The sequence below is a fragment of the Ostrinia furnacalis genome, unplaced genomic scaffold, assembly GCF_004193835.3.
Source record: "Ostrinia furnacalis isolate ACB-3 unplaced genomic scaffold, ASM419383v2 OfSCF0319, whole genome shotgun sequence".
NCBI lineage: Eukaryota > Metazoa > Arthropoda > Insecta > Lepidoptera > Crambidae > Ostrinia > Ostrinia furnacalis.
In genome coordinates this window covers 829,995-852,009 of record NW_021130558.1, presented here as the reverse complement: position 1 = coordinate 852,009, position 22,015 = coordinate 829,995, and the positions used below count along the sequence as shown (strand labels likewise).

General features: G+C 46.0%; 3 protein-coding genes across 3 annotated transcripts; 1 reads left to right on the top strand and 2 right to left on the bottom strand.

Moving 5' to 3' along the window:
* Positions 1–448: 448 nt before the first annotated feature.
* mRpS21 (mitochondrial ribosomal protein S21) lies at positions 449–1,026 on the bottom strand. The gene is made up of 2 exons (XM_028314203.1): positions 780–1,026; positions 449–641 (listed from the first exon to the last, which is right to left on the bottom strand). Exons 1-2 carry the CDS (start codon positions 951–953, stop codon positions 525–527), a joined length of 291 nt encoding a protein of 96 aa, XP_028170004.1. The 5' UTR covers positions 954–1,026; the 3' UTR covers positions 449–524.
* Positions 1,027–1,404: 378 nt separating this feature from the next.
* LOC114359284 (WD repeat-containing protein WDY) lies at positions 1,405–19,156 on the top strand. The gene is made up of 17 exons (XM_028313604.1): positions 1,405–1,719; positions 2,152–2,343; positions 3,387–3,498; positions 4,063–4,220; positions 4,630–4,806; positions 5,692–5,871; positions 6,409–6,642; positions 8,397–8,649; positions 9,663–9,799; positions 10,041–10,129; positions 10,198–10,392; positions 10,704–10,829; positions 10,941–11,107; positions 14,759–14,970; positions 15,475–15,656; positions 16,419–16,560; positions 18,406–19,156. The coding sequence occupies exons 1-17, from the start codon at positions 1,462–1,464 to the stop codon at positions 18,640–18,642; spliced, it is 3,051 nt and encodes a 1,016-aa protein (XP_028169405.1). The 5' UTR covers positions 1,405–1,461; the 3' UTR covers positions 18,643–19,156.
* An 815-nt stretch (positions 19,157–19,971) lies between these two features.
* On the bottom strand, positions 19,972–21,829 carry LOC114360208 (uncharacterized). The gene is made up of 2 exons (XM_028314821.1): positions 21,515–21,829; positions 19,972–21,441 (listed from the first exon to the last, which is right to left on the bottom strand). Exons 1-2 carry the CDS (start codon positions 21,654–21,656, stop codon positions 20,132–20,134), a joined length of 1,452 nt encoding a protein of 483 aa, XP_028170622.1. The 5' UTR covers positions 21,657–21,829; the 3' UTR covers positions 19,972–20,131.
* Between the last annotated feature and the right edge of the window lie 186 nt (positions 21,830–22,015).

The following is a 22,015-nucleotide window of genomic DNA, read 5'->3' as shown; positions in this document are numbered from 1 at the left end:
ATTCAGGATTCAGGTGCACTATTCACTTGAGGCTTTTGTGAACAACTGCAATACAAATGCAATATTGGTACAGATTATTTATTATCTTGTAAATCTCTAAAAGAACTACATTTTTCAAGTAGTACATAGTATATTTAATGCAATGGCACCATTTATAGAAATGTGTACAAAAATGCAGTTAATCAAGTTCAAAAGGAAAGCAAGTACTGTTACGATTTAGGATTAACCTTTTCAGCACCACGTCAAATACAAAATCCATCACTCTGATGTCACACTTGATAAATTATGATATCAATATAATCATTGTACTCAATTAGCCTATTCTGACATCATTTTTAAGGTGGATTAGTCAGTTGTTGGTGGTCAACCTGATGTACACATGTATCCATCATCTTCATTGGCGTTGAAAAGGTTAATTTAATGAAGGAGTGTAATAAAGTCAACACAATAGAATTACAACTTTATATTAATTATACCATTCGTTTTGTACAACTTTAATCTCTACCTAAACTATTTATGGTAAGTCAATAGCATCCTGGGAACGGCTCATGTCTGTTTTTGCGGAGAACAAATTTGATTTTTCTCTCCATATCTTCATTGTAAATAGCTTTGCACCTTTCGTGATTTATTCGCCGTCTCGTCTGAAATAAACGAAGTGCATCTTTGTAAAAAAATATTTCTGGTTATGGTTTTTGTATCACTGTTTTTGCAGATTTAGAAAATATTGAATTTGACTTATTTTACAAATTGAACTTAATTGATTTGGAGGGCTACATTACCTGGAAGGGCTTTTCATAGTATCTGGTCAGCCTGAACTGTTCCAAAATGCCCTCTTTTCCTAGGATTCTGTTTATGAGCCTGCAGGCATCATCGACGTTATTATTTTGTACGAACACCGTGCGCGCTATGAACGGTGGGTGCCTGTTCGCCAGCAACCGCGCTGTTATGAACATTATGATTTGTTAAAATCGAGTTTTTTCGAAATAACTTGTTATGAAACAGAAAGTGAGAAGTGAGGTTAGAGCAGTTGACTGACAGTAATGACAGCATATTTTTTTTTTTACTGTATGTACTTGATTATGAAGCAATGGAAAAAGATAAAGCACTGCCTCGTATTGATACGTATTTCTGATAAAAAAGTAACAAAACCATCACTCGCGTCGCGAACATACTTTTAGAAAAGTTACAAAAATAATCAATAATCGCTTCATATAGCGGAAGTAAGCGTGTCCTATATTTTTTTTTTTCAGGGAATTAAATGGAATTATTCCGATTCGATTGTGATACGATAGTAAATTAGCCGCATTATATTCATAAATTCCTTGGCCTACATGATAGAAAAGTAAACTTCATTTCCGTCTGGCCGCCCGCCATTTTCGGCGCCATTCTCTTTGACGCCGCGCGGACGTTACAACGGATTTAGTTTAAATTTTATTTTACCATAATCGAAGTACCGGCAATATGGCAAACGACAGCGATATCAAGTCACTAATGTCGCTCTCCTCCAAGTCGGAGGGCAGCACAGCGCCACAGACGCGGTCACGTTGGCGGAATCCCCCGCTGCACGAGCGCTGCACCATGCCCGACATGGTGAAGATCAAGGAGGCGTTCCAGGCCGCCTACCGCAACGTGCTGCTGCCCAACGAGTTCCGCACGCTGCTGAGGCAGCTGCTCAACGTGGAGTACGACGACGACGAGTTCAAAATACTTTTTATGAAGGTCAGTTGAAGCTACCCTCACATTTTTTCGTGTTCTAACGGTTCGCGTTTTCATTTCATAACTGCATTTTTTGGAGTTTTAACCCGTTTACATTAAATAATGGTGTGTAATTCCAATTATTGGATAGATTTATTAAAGAATTCATACGCAACATACTGATTTTTTTAAACTTTGAAACTAACTACCCTCTTTTGAATGACTATAAAAGTGGGTGTGATAGGCAAGTGTACGGTAGGCTAAAGGTTCGGTCAAACCGACGCGTGCAGCCTGCGTGCGTGATGGCGATGGTGATCAGATGTCGTGTATGAATTTGTAGCGATATGAGTTCCCATCAACGCGCCCTGTTGCCATTACCGCGAGCTGCACACGTTGGTTTGGCCGAAGCACAAGTAGGTGTGATACCCGCATTTTTTTTTACCTAACGTCCGTTAGATCAACACGAACCGTAACGGCGAGATCGACTGGGACGAGCTGGTGTCGCACCTGCTGCTGGGCTACTTCGCGAACGACCCCGAGAACCAGCGCGCGTCGCTGCAGGCGCCCATCATGGGGCTGCCCACCGTCATGCGCTCGCAGCACCGACACCCCATCTCCAGGATCTGCTTCTGCCCCGACGTGTCCAAGGTACGATCATCATTTACCGTTACTGGAGTGACTAGGCATGGGCTACGTCTGGTTTTCTCTTCATGTTCTAATAGTGCCGCTATATTTTAGTGTACATTTTTTTAACGGTTTCAACAAGTTTAGCGGACCTACCCTCATAATTTTTTTATCGGTGTATTATGGGTAGGTATTGCTATTTTTCGTGTAAATTTTTTTAACGGTTTCTACAAGTTGCGGACCTACTCTCATAATTTTTTATCGGTGTATTATGGGTACCTACCCATTTGCAATTTTATTGCTATTTTTAACCGACTGCAAAAAAGGAGGAGGTTCTCAATTAGTGTCTTTTATTGTATGTTACCGCAAAACTTTCCAAATTTTTTTTTTGTTCGATAGGGTAGGTACATGTACGTATTTATACACTGTATACCTAATGATCACGTCGGGCGTATTGATACACTGTATACGTAATGATCACGTCGGGCGTATTCATACACTGTATAGGTAATGATCACGTCGGGCTCACCAATGTACGTATTTATACACTGTATACCTAATGATCACGTCGGGGTCACCAATGTACGTTATTTTTATATACCCGATGTACGTAATTATATTAATATACGTTATATTCAGGTATATTATTGTTAAGTCCACAAAACGTACGTCAGAAGGTTGGAACAGTAAAACATGTGATTTCTTTAAAGGTGTATTTGCGACTAAAATAAAACAGGCGGGCTCAGCCGCCGACACATACAAGGAACAGTATAACTATTGTTTTCTATTGTTGATTGTATTGGGCAATGATGTGGGAACGCAGGACGCTACTTAATACGCTCTGTTCATTCATGGAGTTAATTTATTACTCAGATTAATGTGTACCTACAGTACATATTCCGGAGGTGGTCCCATTTGTCACCAAATCAAGGTCTGATGATGGGATCCTAGGGAAATCGAGGGCAACCTTCAAATTTTATAGGCACTTTATATCGTTTTTCACTTTTTTTCTTAACTTATTCAAGTAATTGCGTTTTGGTTTCGATTTCTCCCTGTACTACGTGTAGGACAGAAGGACGGACCCTATGCAGGGCACGTACATAACGGCGAGTCGCGACGGCATGATCAACTGGTGGTCCCTCGACATGACCTTGTTGAGGACTGCTTTTTCGTCCAGTCGTAAGAATTTTCTTCTTCATATTTGTGTGCGTTACCCCAGCAAAAGGTTTCTCTTTTTTTTTTTAAGAATTTGATAGTGAAAATAATTAGTGTTGTGTATGTATATGCGACCGAAAGCAGCTGTATTTAAGAAAAACTTTTTTTGCTCGGGTAACGTTACTGCAGCAATAAAAACCTGTTGCGTCGAATAAAAATTGTGGGCGTATTTAAACCAACTAGGGCTTATTTCATTTTTCACAGCAACTAGGTAACATTTTGCTGGGGTAACGTACACCTATTTCGTGTGTAACTTAGCTCATATTGCAACAGTGTGACTTATGTGCCATTTTTTCCGAATTTATTTGCTAAAAATATAAATAATCTTCAATTATTATTTTATGTAGTTTCGTTTTTCATTAATTATACGACTTAATAGTTATACAATCTTATACTGCAGATTTATTCACTGTGGATACAAGCCTATTGTAATAAGTTTCGAACCCATAATATTTTTAATTCGTTCCTCCATTATTTAACCACACGCTGCACGCATGACACTTGCGTTGTACTTGTGCCCGCGAGCAGCTCACCTCAAGGTGCGCACGACGTGGGTGACGGACATGGTGTGCATGCCGGACGTCAACATCATCGTCACCAGCTCCACCGAGCGCGACCTGCGCTTCTACGACTGCACCGCCAAGACATTCACGCTCAAGATCGTCATCACCAGCTGGGAGTACATGGTGAGTTGTTACCTGGTATTATTATCTTTTTTATTTTGTCATTAAAGTTTATTTCGATTTATGTTTTTGCAAGATTTGATTGATTTTTTGCCTCATAAACGTTGTTGCTAAAACTAATTCAAAGTTTACCTACTAAACCCTCACTTACTTACCTATCATATGCTCATTAACATTTGAGGCAACGCCGAGCCATAACGTTAACGTGTTTTCATGAGTTATGAGCGCCTTATCCATCAATCTCAAATTTATGGTAACAAGAATTTTGTTTTCATAGGGGTCACTTAAAAATTAGGGGTTGATGGTGAAAACGGGCATTATTGTCGCAAATATTATGCTAATGCAGGATTATTTTTTGCTATTAAATATTCTCATTTTCAACCAATAACTTTGTTGGCTGGTTGTGCCCCAGATCTGCACGATGTACTACCACTTCCACCAAGACGAGAACGAGAAGTGCATGCTGATCTGCGGCGACGTGGGCGGCAACGTGCGCGTGCTGCTGTTCTCGCCCGTGCAGCGCGGGCCCTTCCGCAACGAGGCCGGCCGCGCGCTCATCCAGCTGCGCCACGTCGACCTGCAGCGGAAGGTGTGTGTACCTACTGTTGTGTTGCGGCAACGTTCGCGTGCTGCTGTTCTCGCCCGTGCAGCGCGGGCCCTTCCGCAACGAGGCCGGCCGCGCGCTCATCCAGCTGCGCCACGTCGACCTGCAGCGGAAGGTGTGTGTACCTACTGTTGTGTTGCGGCAACGTTCGCGTGCTGCTGTTCTCGCCCGTCCAGCGCGGGCCCTTCCGCAACGAGGCCGGCCGCGCGCTCATCCAGCTGCGCCACGTCGACCTGCAGCGGAAGGTGTGTGTACCTACTGTTGTGTTGCGGCAACGTTCGCGTGCTGCTGTTCTCGCCCGTCCAGCGCGGGCCCTTCCGCAACGAGGCCGGCCGCGCGCTCATCCAGCTGCGACACGTCGACCTGCAGCGGAAGGTTTGGACTGTTCTGTTTATTTATTTATTATGCAAACAAGTCAATGCTAATGTGGTACCTAACATTTGCCTAAATTTTAATAAACTTGAGTAAATATTTTTTCTTTCTTCCTTTCAATAATCGAATTGCCTAAGGTGGGTAGAAACTAAGAAGTTTCGCTTGCCAAGCTCTTCAGATTCTTCAAGTTAATTTAAAATTTAGTTTGAGATGCGACTCTACTGCTAGAAAATTTTAATAACTAAGTATGCCCGGTCCTGAAAACTATTTATTTACCTCTTAGTGTTTTTGCTTTACTTTGAGATATTAGCTTTGTCTTTATAACCAGGGTTTCAACTACGGTATGCGAACCGCTGAGTCAAAAACCATCCTTGACGAGAACAAAATACGAGAAACCCTTTGTTAGAACCATTGTAAACTTCACTTTTAATGCTTTTTGTAATGCTTTTGGAGATGCATATTCTTTTGTTTGATTGTTTTCCGATGCAAACTTTCTAGCCGCAACTCCTGCCAGAGATGAAGCTGGTGGAGTTCGCGCGCGTGCACGCGGAGTGGGTGCGGCAGGTGGGCTTCTACGCGTCGCTGCACTGCGTCGTGTCGTGCGCCACCTGCCCCGACTCGCTGCTCATGTGCGACATCGCCGGCTCCAAGACTTACAACATGTTCCGGGTGGAGAAGGTAACTAGCATTTTATTAAGTTACCTATTTACTTAGGTGCAAGTTTTCCCCCAGTTTAGGAGGGCCCCTTACTGCATTAAGAAATAAATATAATCGTTGTAAAGTTAATTAGGCATTTCCCTTTTCGTCGTCGTTAATTGCCTAGGGTACCTTGTAGGTTAAGTACAGTATTATGTTTAGTTGGCCGAGATACTGAAGTCATTGAACGCCGAGACGCTAGACACAATGGAAATTGTATTGTTCGAGACTCACCGGTGAGCCGCATGGCGTCCAACGTGTTAAGGTTAGGCCAAACCAACACGTGCGGCCCGCGCTCGCGATTGCGATGGCGACGGCCATCAGTAGAAATCAGTAGGATCGCCATCGCCATCGTGCACGCGTTGTTTTGGTCGAACCTGTTTTGTGTCTAATCTTTTTTGTTCTTGGATAATATACGAAACTAGTTCATGTGTACAGTAGTCAATATTGTGTGCTACCAACGGAAAATACAGCGTATTCTTAAAATAACCTGACCTCTGCTCTACTGTCCCCTTACAGGGCATCCAATGCTTCGCGTTCGACGAAGAAGCACACGTGCTAGCGACGGGAGGGCCGGACTGCGCCGTGCGCGTGTGGAACCCCTTCGTGCCCGCGCGCGCCAGCGCCACGCTGCTCGGCCACCACGCCGGCGTCACCTCGGTCGTGCTGCAGAACAACGGACAGACCGTCTACTCGCTGTCGCGCGACCGCGTCATCAAGGTGTGGGACGTGCAGGGACAGCAGTGCGTGCAGGTGAGGTTTATATTTTTGTGATTTCTAAGAGTTCTTTACAATTGAGAAGCTTTTCCCTGACTGTGCCGGCGCGCGCCAGCGCCACGCTGCTCGGCCACCACGCCGGCGTCACCTCGGTCGTGCTGCAGAACAACGGACAGACCGTCTACTCGCTGTCGCGCGACCGCGTCATCAAGGTGTGGGACGTGCAGGGACAGCAGTGCGTGCAGGTGAGGTTTATATTTTTGTGATTTCTAAGAGTTCTTTACAATTGAGAAGCTTTTCCCTGACTGTGCCGGCGCGCGCCAGCGCCACGCTGCTCGGCCACCACGCCGGCGTCACCTCGGTCGTGCTGCAGAACAACGGACAGACCGTCTACTCGCTGTCGCGCGACCGCGTCATCAAGGTGTGGGACGTGCAGGGACAGCAGTGCGTGCAGGTGAGAATTATATTTTTCTGTTTCCTGAGAGGTATTCAAACTTGAGAAGTTTTTCCCCTTTCACTTAATCGACTTCGTCTATGAGCCTTTTTCAGACTCACACCATATTGTGCACTTGTAAGTTGTAACACCCATAATATTTATGCATACTGAAGTATTTTTGTTTCCAGTTCACATCATATTGTGCACTTGTAAGTTGTAGCACCCATAATATTTTTTTTTTGTTTCCAGCTCACATCATATTGGGCACTTGTAAGTTGTAGCATCCATAATATTTATTTTTTTGTTTCCATCTCACACCATATTAATATTGTGCCCCATAGTTGTAGTTGTTGTATAAGTTGTAGCACCCATATTTTTTTTTGTTTTCAGCTCACATTAGATTGTGCACTTGTAAGTTGTAGCACCCATAATATTTATTTTTTTGTTTCCAGCTCACATCATATTGGGCACTTGTAAGTTGTAGCATCCATAATATTTATTTTTTTGTATCCATCTCACACCATATTGTGCACTTGTAAGTTGTAGCACCCATGATATTTATTTTTTTGTTTCCAGCTCACATCATATTGTGCACTTGTAAGTTGTAGCACCCATAATATTTATGCATACTGCAATTTTTATTGTTTTCTGTGCACCTTTGTTTTTTTTCAGTTTATTATCTGGTTTACATTTTGATTTATGCCGTCTTGATTTTACGCACTATTTTTGCTTCTCATTTAAAATATACAATTTCCGGTTTGTTAAGCTATATACACTTATTTTCATGTTGATCTTTCGTGCATACTAAAGGTGACAGCCTAATGTTTTTTTTTACAAAATACACAAGCAACACACACTTGAAGAGCATTGTTAATTTGTGTAAAACTTAAATATTAGTGTCTATCCACTAAATATGGCTGCCACAGAATACCAGCTCTAGGTCCTAACCTAAAGCATAACACGTCATGCTGAGTGGCTGCCATTTTGGTTCAAATTAAATTTGGTAAAAATTATGGACTAAATAAAAATATTTTCTTTCTTCTAAGCTTCTCTGGCACTGGCTAATTATAAGTTCACATAGCAATTTGTAATTTTAGGAAATTGTAATTTTAAGTATAAATTAATATTTATTTACTTACCTATGTATATCTTGGCTATGGCAGAATAACAGGGTTTGTGGGTCCCTTGCAATCACTGAGTCATAGACCTTTTTGTCTCTTATGATTTTTGTATCTGTGAAAAACTGTGAATGAAACCTGTTTTGAGACAAATAAATACTTTCTATTCTATTCTATTCTTTTTTTCTTCTTTCTATGGCTACTACATTAATTAACGCGATTTTCTTACCATCCAGACGTACATCGACATCCCGCCGCAAGTGGGCGAGCGCACACCCATCTCGGCGGTGTACAACGCGGCGACGCGCGAGTACATACTGGCGGCCATCCGCATCGCCGTGCTGGTGCTGGACGAGCAGCTCAACCCGCAGCACACCGACGGCTTCACGCACGCGCGCGCCGTCGCCAAGATCCTCTACAACCCGCTGTTCAAGGTCGTCATCACCTGCGGCATGGACAGCATTATCATCAACTGGGACCCCATCACTGGTGAGTGTAGTTTCAATTTGACTTTTCGGGGTTGCTTGTTCTGCCTCTCTAACTGGCGGCCATCCGCATCGCCGTGCTGGTGCTGGACGAGCAGCTCAACCCGCAGCACACCGACGGGTTCACGCACGCGCGCGCCGTCGCCAAGATCCTCTACAACCCGCTGTTCAAGGTCGTCATTACCTGCGGCATGGACAGCATTATCATCAACTGGGACCCCATCACTGGTGAGTGTAGTTTCAATTCCTTCCTCATTGTGGGGCACGGCATATGCTGAGTGGGATCCCATTGCGATGGATATCGCTGTGTGACAGGGTGGCATACATTGCTCAGTTTACTTTCTCTTCAATGAGGGCTATCGTTTTAGTGCTCACCAGTTAGCGCCACTGTAGAGTAAGGTCCTGTCACTTGCTAGTAGCGAAGACAGTGGCACCAACTGGTGAGCGCTAAAGTGGTAGGAGGACTATCGCATTTGCACTCATCAAGATGGCGCTACTGTAGAGTAAGGTCCTGTCAATCGCCAGGGGTGCCAACTGTTAAGTATAAAAACGATAGCCCTCATTGTAGGTATGTTTTATGTGTTACCTCAGTCTTTTTTGTTTTTTTTTATTACCTCTTTTGTGATGTCCTTTCTTTCTTTCTTTTTCAATTCAAATGTTTCTTTCATTTTTTTTTCAATTCATCTTTTCGGGGTGACTTGCAAAATAATAAATGTCCTATCAAGAATTAAATAATGCATAGAAATTGGAACTGTATTCGAGTGTAGTGTCCAAAATTTTTTTAAATTTGAGTCTTCATCCAGCTTTGTGGTAATTAAGAAAAACAAATTCTGCTAGGGTAACGTTTATTTTATTTTACTTTATTCGGAAAACACAGCGTTATTTAACTTATTAACTATCTGTTATAAAGCTTTACACCAATTCTTTGTAGTATTTAAGAACAAATTCTGCTCGGGTAACGTTAATTTTATTACGTTTACCAGTACTTACTTACAAGTAGCAATGTATGTGTTGCAGGCAAGCGCAACGCCATGGTCCGCGACGCGCACACGCGGCTGCTGCACGGCGAGCTCATCCCGGTGGAGATCACGGCCGCCTGCTTCGACCCCGGCTACCAGCTGCTCGTCACCGGCGCCCGGAACGGCACACTTAAGGTTTTTTTTAAAGATTATTGCATTATGTTATTGCACAAATTACTAATATTCCCGTTAGCTCCTTGTACTAAGCTAAATATGCTTGTGTCACCACAATAGTCGAGCGGCGGCGGAGACCGAACCCGTGTTCCCCGGATCACGAGTTGGCCACGGGATAGCCGAATGGCTATCGTGGTTTGCTCTCTAACTTTGTTAACTGGGATCGCAGCCGCTCCTATGCTGAATAACTTTACTTTTACAGGTGTGGAACTTTAACACTGGTCTGTGTCTGAGAAATATGTCTATTGAACACATGTGCGAGGTGACGAACTGTTTCTGGGTCGAAGGGAGGTAAGAAACTTTGCGTTTTTGCTTGTAATTGACCATTATTGTCATGGTTAGCTAATTGTGTTCGGTAGAATCCTCGCGGTGGGCTGGAACCGGCACGTGACGGAGTTCGAGGACACGGGCACGGCCACGAGCGGCAAGAGCTGGGAGACGCGCCACACCGACGACGTGCTGGCCGCCGCCGCGCGCAACCCGCTCGCGCTCGCCACCGCCAGCTACAACTCCGAGCTCATGCTGTGGAAGCTGGAGACCGGACAGCCCTACAGGTCAGCTCACCCACTGACAAGTGAATGCAGATTTAATGATTGTGCTTCTGGCGCTCTGCATCCACTGCTTGTGTATTGCCGCTAAATACTAACAATGCATAGTAAATTAACTATGGGTAGAGGAGGGTGGGTGACGGACAGTAACTGCATTGCGTAGCAGACGTAGTAGATTGGTGTTTAACTAACATTTTTGAAATGGTATTATCATCATCATTTCAGCCACAGCGCCACAGGACGTCCACTTACACACAGGCCTCCCCAAATAACATAAAAAAGGCCTTTGGTATAATGTAAATCTTGAATATCTACAGGCGCTTCTCGTGCACGGACCCGATGCTGCGAATCAAGATGCACTACAGTAAACGCGATGCCGCGCGAGCTTCCTCGCCGCAGGCCGGCAGTGGCGACCGCCGCCGCTCCTCTATGAGACGCCCGAGGTACGTAGATATTTGTCTTTTATAACGGTTCATAATAGATGTTAGGATGTGGAAGTTTTGACCAAAGGGGCGCCGAAAGATGATCAAACAAGCTCAGGCTTGACTTCACAGCATGGGTGCGCCGCGCGAGTCGATCATCGACTCGACGTCGGCGATGCAGAAGGCGCGCGCGCGGCGCGTGTCGACGGTGTCGATGCCGGCGCGCGCGCAGAACATGCGCCAGCTGGCCGTGCACGCCATGATCTTCCTGGAGACGCGCCCCTTCAGCATGCACGTCGGTTAGTAGTCACCTCTTTAGAGTTGGCAAATTGTGCCTAAGACGCGCTTCATCTAGTTGTTTCATCCACGAAGACGCTCCCCACCATTCTTCCGCTAATGTTTGAGTGTTATCGGTACACGCTAAATTATCCATGAGTGCACACTGCACACGCATACTACAATAATGACGCTGGGATTGCTCGGATCAAACTCCCCGCACCGGCCGCACCCCGCGCTTCCCTCGACCAAAAATTGGTGGCGCGTGTCTTCGTGGATGAAACGATCTATAGTTTGTGTATGTATTACCTACTTACCTAGACTATTGGACCCTCGATTACCACTCACCATAATAGCATAGACTAAGTGTGAGTGTGAGACTCATGTTTAATAAGTCGTTTCTTATTAAAAATAAAAATTAAAATTCATAAAATTCGAATTTTATGAATTTACGTTTCTTATTCTTTCTTGTTATCCCACTGGAAACTAAAGAGTAAATGATTATGAGTGCGAATGTAAGAATAATATTTCTAAAACCTTGTTTGTTTTCCACGTAGCGTCCCTGATGTTGTCCCTGGAGAACGGGCAGGTGCAGTGCTGGTCGGACCACCCGGCGGGCGGCTACCAGGGCTCGTTCCAGGGCATCCACACGGCCGGCGACTACGTGTCGTCCTTCGCCACCGACGCCGACAACCACTACCTCTTCACCGGCACCACGGTCGGCTACATCAAGGTCTGGCTCATGACCAACTATCTCACGACTGAGAAGGTGAGTGAGATGTTTTCATTCTACCTATAAATGGTTAAGCAGATACATAATTTAAGGTCCCATTATTTGTATTGTATTGCTGTTGGTTATCCGAATAAAATAAAATAAATAAATAAATACAAATTACTGTTTTGTGGTGAGCGTTACCCCAGCAAAATTTTATCTCCTTCATTCTCCATTCCCCAAGACCTGGTGCCCTAAGCAATTGCTTATTTATTTATGGGTTAAATCTGGCATTGATTCCTTTTAGAAATCTGATAATTCAGCCTTCATCCAGTTGTTAACGCAGTATTCAAGAAACAAAATTCTGCCAGGGTAACGTTAACCTAGTAAAAACATTTTTTACCTGTTGAGTTTGTTTTCGTGAATACAGAGTATTCCATTTTGATGCCTAGCTTGTATTAGTGATTAAATAAGTTGTCANTGCTTTTTGGCCCAGGCAACATCCCCATTGTAGGTATGTTTTGTGTTGTCTTTTTTGTTTTTTTTTAATACCTCTTTTGTGATGTCCTTTCTTTCTTTTTTTTCAATTCAAATGTTTTTCTTTTTTTCAATTCAACTTTTCGGGGTTACTTGCAAAATAATAAATGTCCTTTCAAGAATTAAATAATGCATCTATATATATAAAAATGAAACCCGTTTCGCGTTGTCACGGCATCACGTGTGAACGGCTGAACCGATTTCGATAATTCTTTTTTTTAAATGTTTGTGGAAGTCCAAGGATGGTTCTTACGGAAAAAAATATTAAGAAAATCTCTACGCTAAGGCGGTACGAAGTTCGCCGGGTCAGCTAGTATAAAATAAAACTGTAACGGGTATTCGGGTGTAGTGTCCAAATTTTTTTAAATTTGAGTCTTCATCCGCCTTTGTAGTATTTAAGAAAAACAAATTCTGCTAGGGTAACGTTTATTTTATTTTACTTTATTCGGAAAACACAGCGTTATTTAACTTATTAACTATCTGTTATAAAGCTTTACACCAATTCTTTGTAGTATTTAAGAACAAATTCTGCTCGGGTAACGTTAATTTTATAAGGTTTACCAGTACCTACTTACAAGTAGCAATGTATGTGTTGCAGGCAAGCGCAACGCCATGGTCCGCGACGCGCACACGCGGCTGCTGCACGGCGAGCTCATCCCGGTGGAGATCACGGCCGCCTGCTTCGACCCCGGCTACCAGCTGCTCGTCACCGGCGCCCGGAACGGCACGCTCAAGGTCTGGGGGCTTAGTGCGAGTTTACATCAAACGTCTTGACTGACAAAATGACATTAACGCCCGTATTCACAAACATTACTATGAGGTCTCACAGTGCGCGTGGACACACAGAGTGACACACGAACCAATCACAGAGCTCTATTCAACGCTGTGCGTTCGATTTCCTGCTTCACTTAAGCAAGCATCGTTTGTGAATACGGGCGTTATCATAGACGTTTGATGTAAACTCACACTAAGCCTTGTTCTCTTGCTTTTGTTATCTGGTGTCTACCTGATCTTGTACTGAGACACTTTATTTTTTCCAGGTGTGGAACTTTAACACTGGACTGTGTCTGAGAAATATGTCAATTGAACACATGTGTGAGGTGACCAACTGCTTCTGGGTCGAAGGGAGGTAAGAAATGTCACGTTTTTACTTAATTGTCCAGTTATCGTCCGCCTGCTTATTGTGAATTTGGTAGAATCCTCGCGGTGGGCTGGAACCGGCACGTGACGGAGTTCGAGGACACGGGCACGGCCACGAGCGGCAAGAGCTGGGAGACGCGCCACACCGACGACGTGCTGGCCGCCGCCGCGCGCAACCCGCTCGCGCTCGCCACCGCCAGCTACAACTCCGAGCTCATGCTGTGGAAGCTGGAGACCGGACAGCCCTACAGGTCAGCTCCCCCGCAAGTGAATGCTGATTTTTTTAAACAGTGTGTTTTTGACGCTCTGCATCCAACTCGAGCGTGTATTGCCGCTAAATAAACAAGTAAAAGTACGAGTAGTAAAACATGGGTAGAGTACGGTGGGTGACGGACAATAACTGCATTGCGTAGTAGACGTAGTAACATTGGTGGTTAACTAACATTTTTTTTCAAATATGGTATTATTATCATCATCATTTCAGCCACAGCGCCAAAGGACGTCCACTGCTGCACACAGACCTACCCAAATAACATAAAAAAGGCCTTTGGTATAATGTAAATCTTGAATATCTACAGGCGCTTTTCGTGCACGGACCCGATGCTGCGCATCAAGATGCACTACAGCAAGCGAGACGCCGCGCGCGCCTCCTCACCGCAGGCTGGTAGCGGTGACCGCCGCCGCTCGTCTATGAGACGCCCGAGGTACGTGATATTTGCTAGCCTTTTATAACGGTTCTAAATAGATGGTAGGATGTGGAAGTTTTTACCAAAGGGGCGCCGAAAGATGATCAAACAAGATCAGGCTTGACTTCACAGCATGGGTGCGCCGCGCGAGTCGATCATCGACTCGACGTCGGCGATGCAGAAGGCGCGCGCGCGGCGCGTGTCGACGGTGTCGATGCCGGCGCGCGCGCAGAACATGCGCCAGCTGGCCGTGCACGCCATGATCTTCCTCGAGACGCGCCCCTTCAGCATGCACGTCGGTTAGTCGCCACTTTGGAGCCGATTGAACCGTTTCTAAGATTTTTTTACTTTGTCTCTGTGATCTGTGCTTTGTCTATGTTGCTTGTAATAAAATGTGTAGTAAATAAGTAGTACCTTAGAGTCTGAACTGTAGACCATCGATAGCCACAATGACAGTAGAAAGTTAGCCTTTAGTGTAGGGGCACTAAGAAATGCAAGATTCTTGCACTTAATAATTTAGTTTCCCATTAGATGTTAAAGAGTAAATGAGTGCCATTTTCACTGAAAGAACACTTCTAAACTTGTTTATTTCCACGTAGCGTCCCTGATGTTGTCCCTGGAGAACGGGCAGGTGCAGTGCTGGTCGGACCACCCGGCGGGCGGCTACCAGGGCTCGTTCCAGGGCATCCACACGGCCGGCGACTACGTGTCGTCCTTCGCCACCGACGTCGACAACCACTACCTCTTCACCGGCACCACGGTCGGCTACATCAAGGTCTGGCTCATGACCAACTATCTCACGACTGAGAAGGTGAGTGAGATGTTTTCATTCTACAAATTACTGTTTTGTGGTGAGCGTTACCCCAGCAAAATTTTATCTCTTTCATTCTCCATTCCCCAAGACCTGGTGCCCTAAGCAATTGCTTATTTATTTATGGGTTAAATCTGGCATTGATCTCCTTTTAGAAATCTAATAATTCAGCCTTCATCCAGGTTAACGCAGTATTCAAGAAATAAAATTCTACCAGGGTAACGTTACCCTAGCAAAAACATTTTTTACCTGTTGAGTTTGTTTTCGTGAATACAGAGTATTCCATTTTGATACCTAGCTTATGTTCAAGTGCGGCAGGAAAGTTCTTGAGTGGCGACCACGAGCCGGAAGACTACGATCTGGTGAAGGTCGCGGGAGGTGCCTGGATGCGAGCGGCGCAGGATCGGTCTTCGTGGAAATCCTTGGGGGAGGCCTTTGTCCAGCAGTGGACGTCTTTCGGCTGAAACGAACGATTCGAGTGATTAAATAAATTGTCGCTCACAGGTGCACATCAGCATGCCGCGCCTGCGCCTGGAGTTCCCGTTCCTGTGGCGCGACCGCGTGGAGGGCCGCGCCAAGCGCTGCGTGCGCGACCAGCCGCGCCCGCTGCTCCTCAACAGCTACCGCGCGCACCTGCGCTGCATCACCACCATGGCCTACATCGACGAGCTCAAGCTCGTGCTCAGGTAGTCTAGTGGGACACACATCAGTGCGCGACCAGCCGCGCCCGCTAAAAAAAGCCAATAAGTCACTTCACATTTTTGTTGAATGGACAGGCTATATTAGGAACGGAAATGGACTTAGATATAGGAAATTTTCCTAGCCCAAGTATAACAAAAAAAGCCAAAAATAACTTGACCTGTCCACAATGGACCCAGGTCCGTCTTTAACCAACTAGAAGCCCTGGAAGGCAATTATGGATCAAGGGGGGTTTTTTTATTCTGAAAAAGTACTTTCTTGAGATCAGATGGGGACTCTGGACACGCGCCCAGGAAAGAGGGGACTGGATAGGCCTATAATATACAGGGTGTCCCAGAATGGGTGAATCAAACTGATAGGGGCTGTAGCTCTACTAATGTACCTACTATCCCTAAAAAATATGAAAAAAAAATAAAGCACATAAAAGGACACAGAATAAAAATATTTTGAAAAAGTGAAAATTAAATCAGCTTTGCCTAAGTATCTGGCTATAATTGCTGCGTTTGGAGTTTATTTGTAGTTTTTTCTTACTAATATTAACTGTACATGATCGCTTAGTTTATCTGTAAACAATATTTTGAAAATAATGACTAGATTTCGAGTTTAGAGCACTTTATTAAAAAAAAAATCCAAACTCAATTTTTTTTTCATATTTTTTAGGGATAGTACATTAGTAGAGCTACCTCCCCTAGCAGTTTGATTCACCCATTCTGGTACACCCTGTATATACGCTTTGGTTTGCCCTGCAGCGGCAGCTCCGACTACAGCGTGCGCGTGTGGAAGCTGTCGGGCGAGTACCTGCAGACGCTGGGCAGCTTCGCGCCCTGGTCGCTGGAGGCCACGCGCTTCCCGCCCGACGTCAAGAAGGTCGCCAGCTTCACCACCTTCAAGGTCAGTTGTCAGTGTGAAAGGAGCCGTGAACAATTTAGAGAACTATCTTTTTGCTACATGACGTTCATCGCTGAACATAGGCTGTTCGGTTACTGTCCGCTCATTTAAAGAAGATGGTAGATACTTAGATGAATGAAAGTCACTGGTAGAAAATATAACTAAGTATATTGCGAATAATTAATATTACGCTAAAATGGTCGAATGGTAATGAGCACGCGCGATTGGTATAGTGATTCGACGTGTACTGAATATAAAACTAAAATTATGGTTAAAATGAAAAAGTAGGCCAATGCGCGCGAAAATGCTGACGGCGCGCCGAGGCGCCGCGTTTGTGCAATGTACGTAGACCGTACATAGGCGTCCCTGAATGATTTCCAAATGGCTGGTTAGTCTTTATAAGTATTTAGCGCTCCTGCACACGACGGCGGCGGTTTTACTCAGCGCGTATGTACAGTGTAGGGGCGCGGCGGCGGCGTCGTGTGCAGGAGCGCTTATGAGTGGACGTCCTGTCGTTGAAATGATGATGATAACAAGTGAACTTAGGCAAACGTTTCTTCGATATTAGGTTACTCCGACACCATTTAATTTCGACGTGACATAATCAGGCAGTACGTTATTCTGACATAGTATTTTTAATCATTAATTTAATGGGCCTGTTTCTACCGTTAACTGTTGTCTAGAACAATGGTTCCCAAAGTTGTCTGGGCTACGCTACGACTCATCTAATACAAGTTCCCTAACTCGGGTACCTATAGAAAATTTCGCCCGCTGCCCAGCGGTTGGATCGGTAGGGTGGTGTGTTGATCTACAGGCAGGGCCCACTCAATGTTCGCTCGTGACCCATAGTTTGGGAAACCCTGGACTAGAATATTCATATGTGGTGCAGGCAGGCCTGGCTCACTCCGCGCGGTACATCCGATAATTACCTACAGCGAAGCGCCCCGCCGGCGGGTATTATATCAGTCGAGTGTCACGCGCGCGCCCGTCAGGNTATACATACTTTCCAACAGAAACGTTGCGCAGAAGCGACGTCACGCTTTTGAGAATGCTTGCAATCCCCCAGTGTGGCAGCTCACTTAGCCCAGCAGTACACCTGTTGTCATGTAGAATCACTTTAGAGCTAAGCAATAAAACTGTATTATTTGTGTCCTTTCCTCTCTAGAGTAGCCCAGCAGTACACCGTAGCCTTGCTGTAGTTAGAAGCGTCGACTTGGCGCCCTATTCGCAGGTAGGTCGACCTCTTTAACCTTAGCTAGCTGCTTCAGNTATGATTATAATTCTATGATCGAAGTATTATTTAAAAATGGACATAAAGAGAAAGAAATATTGTGCGGCGTTCGGGTGTTTAAATTCGAAAAGAAATTACCGGATTTATCTTTTTTTTTCGCTTCCCAAAGATGCTGAAAGGTATGTTGGCCATGTAGGTAATCAATAATAAAATTCTTAGGATAGTATAGGATTCTTTTTTTTTCTGTAATAGTATGTTTAATTTATCTGTCTTATGTTAAAATAGGTATGAATGAAGACATTGTAATAGAACAAGTTTTTTTAATCCTAATTAGGTATATTTGAAATGTTATTTTTACTTACCTACATAGGTACGTACCTCATTACAAATAAGTAGATTAATTATTTTTTCACTAGACAGCAACCCTAACAGCGTAAGAAGAGTTCAGAGGCACGCGATAGAAAGAGACAAAACTTGTAGGTGAATAAAATTGTAGGTACGTAGTGCTGTGCGAGCTGAATTCCACTGTATCGCGTCGTAGCAAGACTCGCATTTATTTAAATCTTCGTGCGGAGTAATCCTTCTGTACCTGTACTATTACTTATTCTGTGGTGCAGGTGTGGCGCGGCGGCTGGGTGTCGCGCTACGTGCCGGGGCAGGTGGAGGTGGACAAGCTGCGCGACATCACGGAGCCCGAGCTGCGCGCCAAGACGTTCGGCGAGCCCGCGCGCGAGCCGCTGCTGGGCCGCTACTTCGCGCTGCCCACGCGGCCCGAGCGCCAGCTGCCGCTGCGCCTCGACACCTCGCTGCAGACCGTGAGTACACGTTGTCAGGTAGAATCATTTTTATGCTGAGAAATTGTATTATTTATGTTCTTTCCTTTCTAGATTTTCTATCGACCATTTTGTTACCATGTTTCTGAGCAAATAAATGATTTATTATTATTATTATTATTAGACAGTAAGCCCAGCAGTAGACCATAGGAAACTGTTGTCAGGTAGAATCACTTTAGCAATAAAGCTCAGGTGCAGACCACCGACTTTTAGTTGGCCGATAGTTGGGAACGATTCTAATTTATATGAAGAATCGGCAGATACCAGTTCGATGTAATGTGCGCACTTTCATTACATCTCGATACTGATCAACATGGCAGCCTGATCCAACTATCGCCCTACTAAAAATCGGTGGTCTGCGCCCAGGCTAAAACTGTGTTATTTGTGTTCTCCCCTCTCTAGAGTAGCCCAGCAGTACACCTGTTCAGTTGTCATGTAGTATCTCTTTAGAGCTAAAGAAGCAATAAAACTGTGTTATTTATTTGTGTTCCTTCCTCTCTAGAGTAGCCCAGCAGTACACCGTAGCCTTGCTGTAGTTAGAAGCGTCGACTTGGCGCCCTAGTCGCAGGTAGGTCGATCTCTTTAACCTTAGCTAGCTGCTTCAANTAAAACACCATTGCGAGCTGTTATTTAACAATTTTGGAATAAAATATTAACAAATATTTCTTGTGAAATGTGGCGCGGACTAAGAGTTGACATATTTTTGTGGAATGACCCGTATAGACCTTTGACCCTTTTTTTTATTATTTCATCCCAACTAATCCCAACTAATATTATAAATGCGAAAGTAACTCTGTCTGTCTGTCTGTTACGCTTTCCCGCTTAAACCTCGCAACCGATTTTGATGAAATTTGGCATAGAGATAGTTTGAGTCCCGGGAAAGAACATAGGATAGTTTTTATCCCGGTTTTTGAAACAGGGACGCGCGCGATAAAGTTTTTCTGTGACAGACAAAATTCCACGCGGGCGAAGCCGCGGGCGGAAAGCTAGTTATATATAAATCCGTCTTCAGGTCGCCACAGAACAAGGCCTCGCGAAATCTGTCTTGCCCACATCAAATTTAGGTCTTGCCCCGCCTCTGCTGTCAAGTGTGTTTACTTTATAGAAATACTGAAGGTGTTTGGATCAGTTTTGTTCGAATTTAATAAATATTTAACGTCTTCTTAAGAAAGAAAAACGCTGCTTCAGGTAAAACTTGACTAGACCGTCGCCAATGTTGTTTATTTCAGGAATTTGTAATAAATCATTATATTTAATTTTTTAATAAATTATGTTAACTAGCAATATTATGTAATTATAATAAAAAAGCTGTGATATTTTACAAAAGCTTTTATTTCGCTACGTAAAATTATCTTAATAAATAAGTCTTAACAGTAAGTATATTATAGTCTCTAATACTAGACCTAAAATTATTCTAAACGTTAAGGTCCGAGAAACGATTCACGGGCAGACTAAAACTTATCTCAAACACGAGTAAAACCAGCGAAAAAAAGTCGTTTCGGAAACGTCTCTACTTGGATTTGGCTTTCCCGACGGGCCGCTCGGGCTTCGTCTTCGGCGGCTTGGCCAGCTTCCAGCTCAGCGCGCGCTCCAGCAGCTCCTGCACGCGCGCCAGCTCGCGGCACGCCACCGGCAGCGCGTTGCCCTCCAACAACACGCGCAGCAGCCCGCCGCGCGCGCGCGTCCGCTCCTGGTAGCGCAGCACGGCCGCCAGCCGCGCCAGCGACGGGAAGCCCAGCGCGTTGTACGACAGGTTCAGCGCCACCAGCGTCGGGTTGCCCGCCGAGAACACGTACCCGTCGCGCGACACCGTGCCCTCGGCGCCGAACGGGTCCGCGTGCGGGCGGCCCAGCAGCTCGCCCGCCATCGCCTGCGCCTTCAGCGCCAGCGGGTCCGCGCCCGCGCCCGCCGCCGCCGCCGCGTGCCCCGCCGCGCTCGTGCGCCGCCCGCCGCGCCCGCCGCCCACCGTCTGGCGCCGCTTGCCGCTGCGGCTGAACTCGTCCTGCGCCCTCTCGGCCGCCGCCAGCTCCGCGTGGCACTTCCGCGTCACCTCGTCCCTCAGCCGCAGGTACTCGAGCCGGCGGCGCCGCTTCGTGATCAGCTCCTCGTGGGTCAGCGGGAACTCCGTCAGGCTCCCGAGCAGCTCGCCCGCGCCGTCGTCGCCGATCCGGTTGCCGCTCAGGTTCAGGTACTGCAGCGCGCGGTTGCTGCGCAGCGCGGCGGCGAGCGCGCGGGCGCCGTCGTCGGAGATCACGTTGGCGGCGAGCGACAGCATGAGCAGCGTGCGCGCGGCCGGCAGCGGGTGCGCCAGGCGCGCCGCCAGCAGCCGGCAGTCGCGGTCGTCGAGCTGGCAGCGCGCCAGCGACAGGCTGCGCAGCTGCGAAGGTCGCTCGAGCAGCAGGTCGTAGTTGCACTCGGGCACGGGCGAGTCGTCGAGGCACACGTCGGTGATGTGCGACAGCGGCAGGAACTTGGCGAGCTCGTGCAGCGCCTCGCCGCCGAGCGGGCCCCAGCGCACGGTGAGGCGCGCGAGGGCGGGGTGGAAGGGCACGCACATGCCGAGCACCTTGAGCAGCAGGCGCGGCAGCTGCGGCGCGCGGCGGAAGGCCAGCTCCACGAGCGCGCCGGCCGCGTCGCACACGGCGGTGAGCGCGATGACGGGCTCGTCGTCGTCGTCGGCCAGCTGCAGCGGCGCGGCCGCCGACGCCGACTCCTCCTGCCTCTGCGGCGAGTCGAACGTGCGCGACGTGTGCTGGACGGTCGATTTGGCCGATTTCCCCTTTTTTGATTTGTCCTCTGCCGTCTTGCTGACGTATTCGTCTGTTAACAAGCGTTACCAGTAATTTTGTGAGCGATTTAAGCTGGGTTATTATTACGGTAGGGCGGTGCTCACCCTGTAGCTCCACGTTGACGCGCACGTCGAAGGGCGCCTGCAGCTGGGAGCAGGCGTAGGGCAGGAACAGCGGCAAGTCGAGCGGCGTGGGGCGCTCCGGGGTATACTCTTTGGAGTAGCGCTCGGTCATTGCTTTAGACATTGTTTTTAATGTAAAATGAGTTGTAAATATTTTGTGTACGATCTTTGACTATTGTTTTATTTTTTTAAATTACTTGGCATTCACATTTTTTTAACCATAGATACAACGGAGTTTTTAGTAAAAATTTAAGATTGACATATAAAATTTAAGATTATAGATGACCCACGCTGAACTGTCCCGCCAAACTCAATGACAGGGGGGCGCTACCATCGTTCAACTATATGGTTTCCAACGTGGCTTCTATGATGACCCACGCTGAACTGTCCCACCAAACTCAATGATAGGGGGGCGCTACCATCGTTCAACTATATGGTTTCCAACATGGCAAAAATCTGAACCAGCGATCCGGTATTGACGGT

Excerpts from the sequence above, each read along its gene's own strand:
- mRpS21 (XM_028314203.1), bottom strand. The coding sequence starts at position 953 with ATGTTCATAACAGCGCGGTTGCTGGCGAACAGGCACCCACCGTTCATA. Across the intron at positions 642-779 it reads ACTATGAAAAGCCCTTCCAG|ACGAGACGGCGAATAAATCA; the intron begins GTAATGTAGCCC and ends CGTTTATTTCAG.
- LOC114359284 (XM_028313604.1), top strand. The coding sequence starts at position 1,462 with ATGGCAAACGACAGCGATATCAAGTCACTAATGTCGCTCTCCTCCAAG. Across the intron at positions 6,643-8,396 it reads AGGGACAGCAGTGCGTGCAG|ACGTACATCGACATCCCGCC; the intron begins GTGAGGTTTATA and ends CTTACCATCCAG. Across the intron at positions 8,650-9,662 it reads CAACTGGGACCCCATCACTG|GCAAGCGCAACGCCATGGTC; the intron begins GTGAGTGTAGTT and ends TATGTGTTGCAG.
- LOC114360208 (XM_028314821.1), bottom strand. The coding sequence starts at position 21,656 with ATGTCTAAAGCAATGACCGAGCGCTACTCCAAAGAGTATACCCCGGAG. Across the intron at positions 21,442-21,514 it reads CGTCAACGTGGAGCTACAGG|ACGAATACGTCAGCAAGACG; the intron begins GTGAGCACCGCC and ends GCTTGTTAACAG.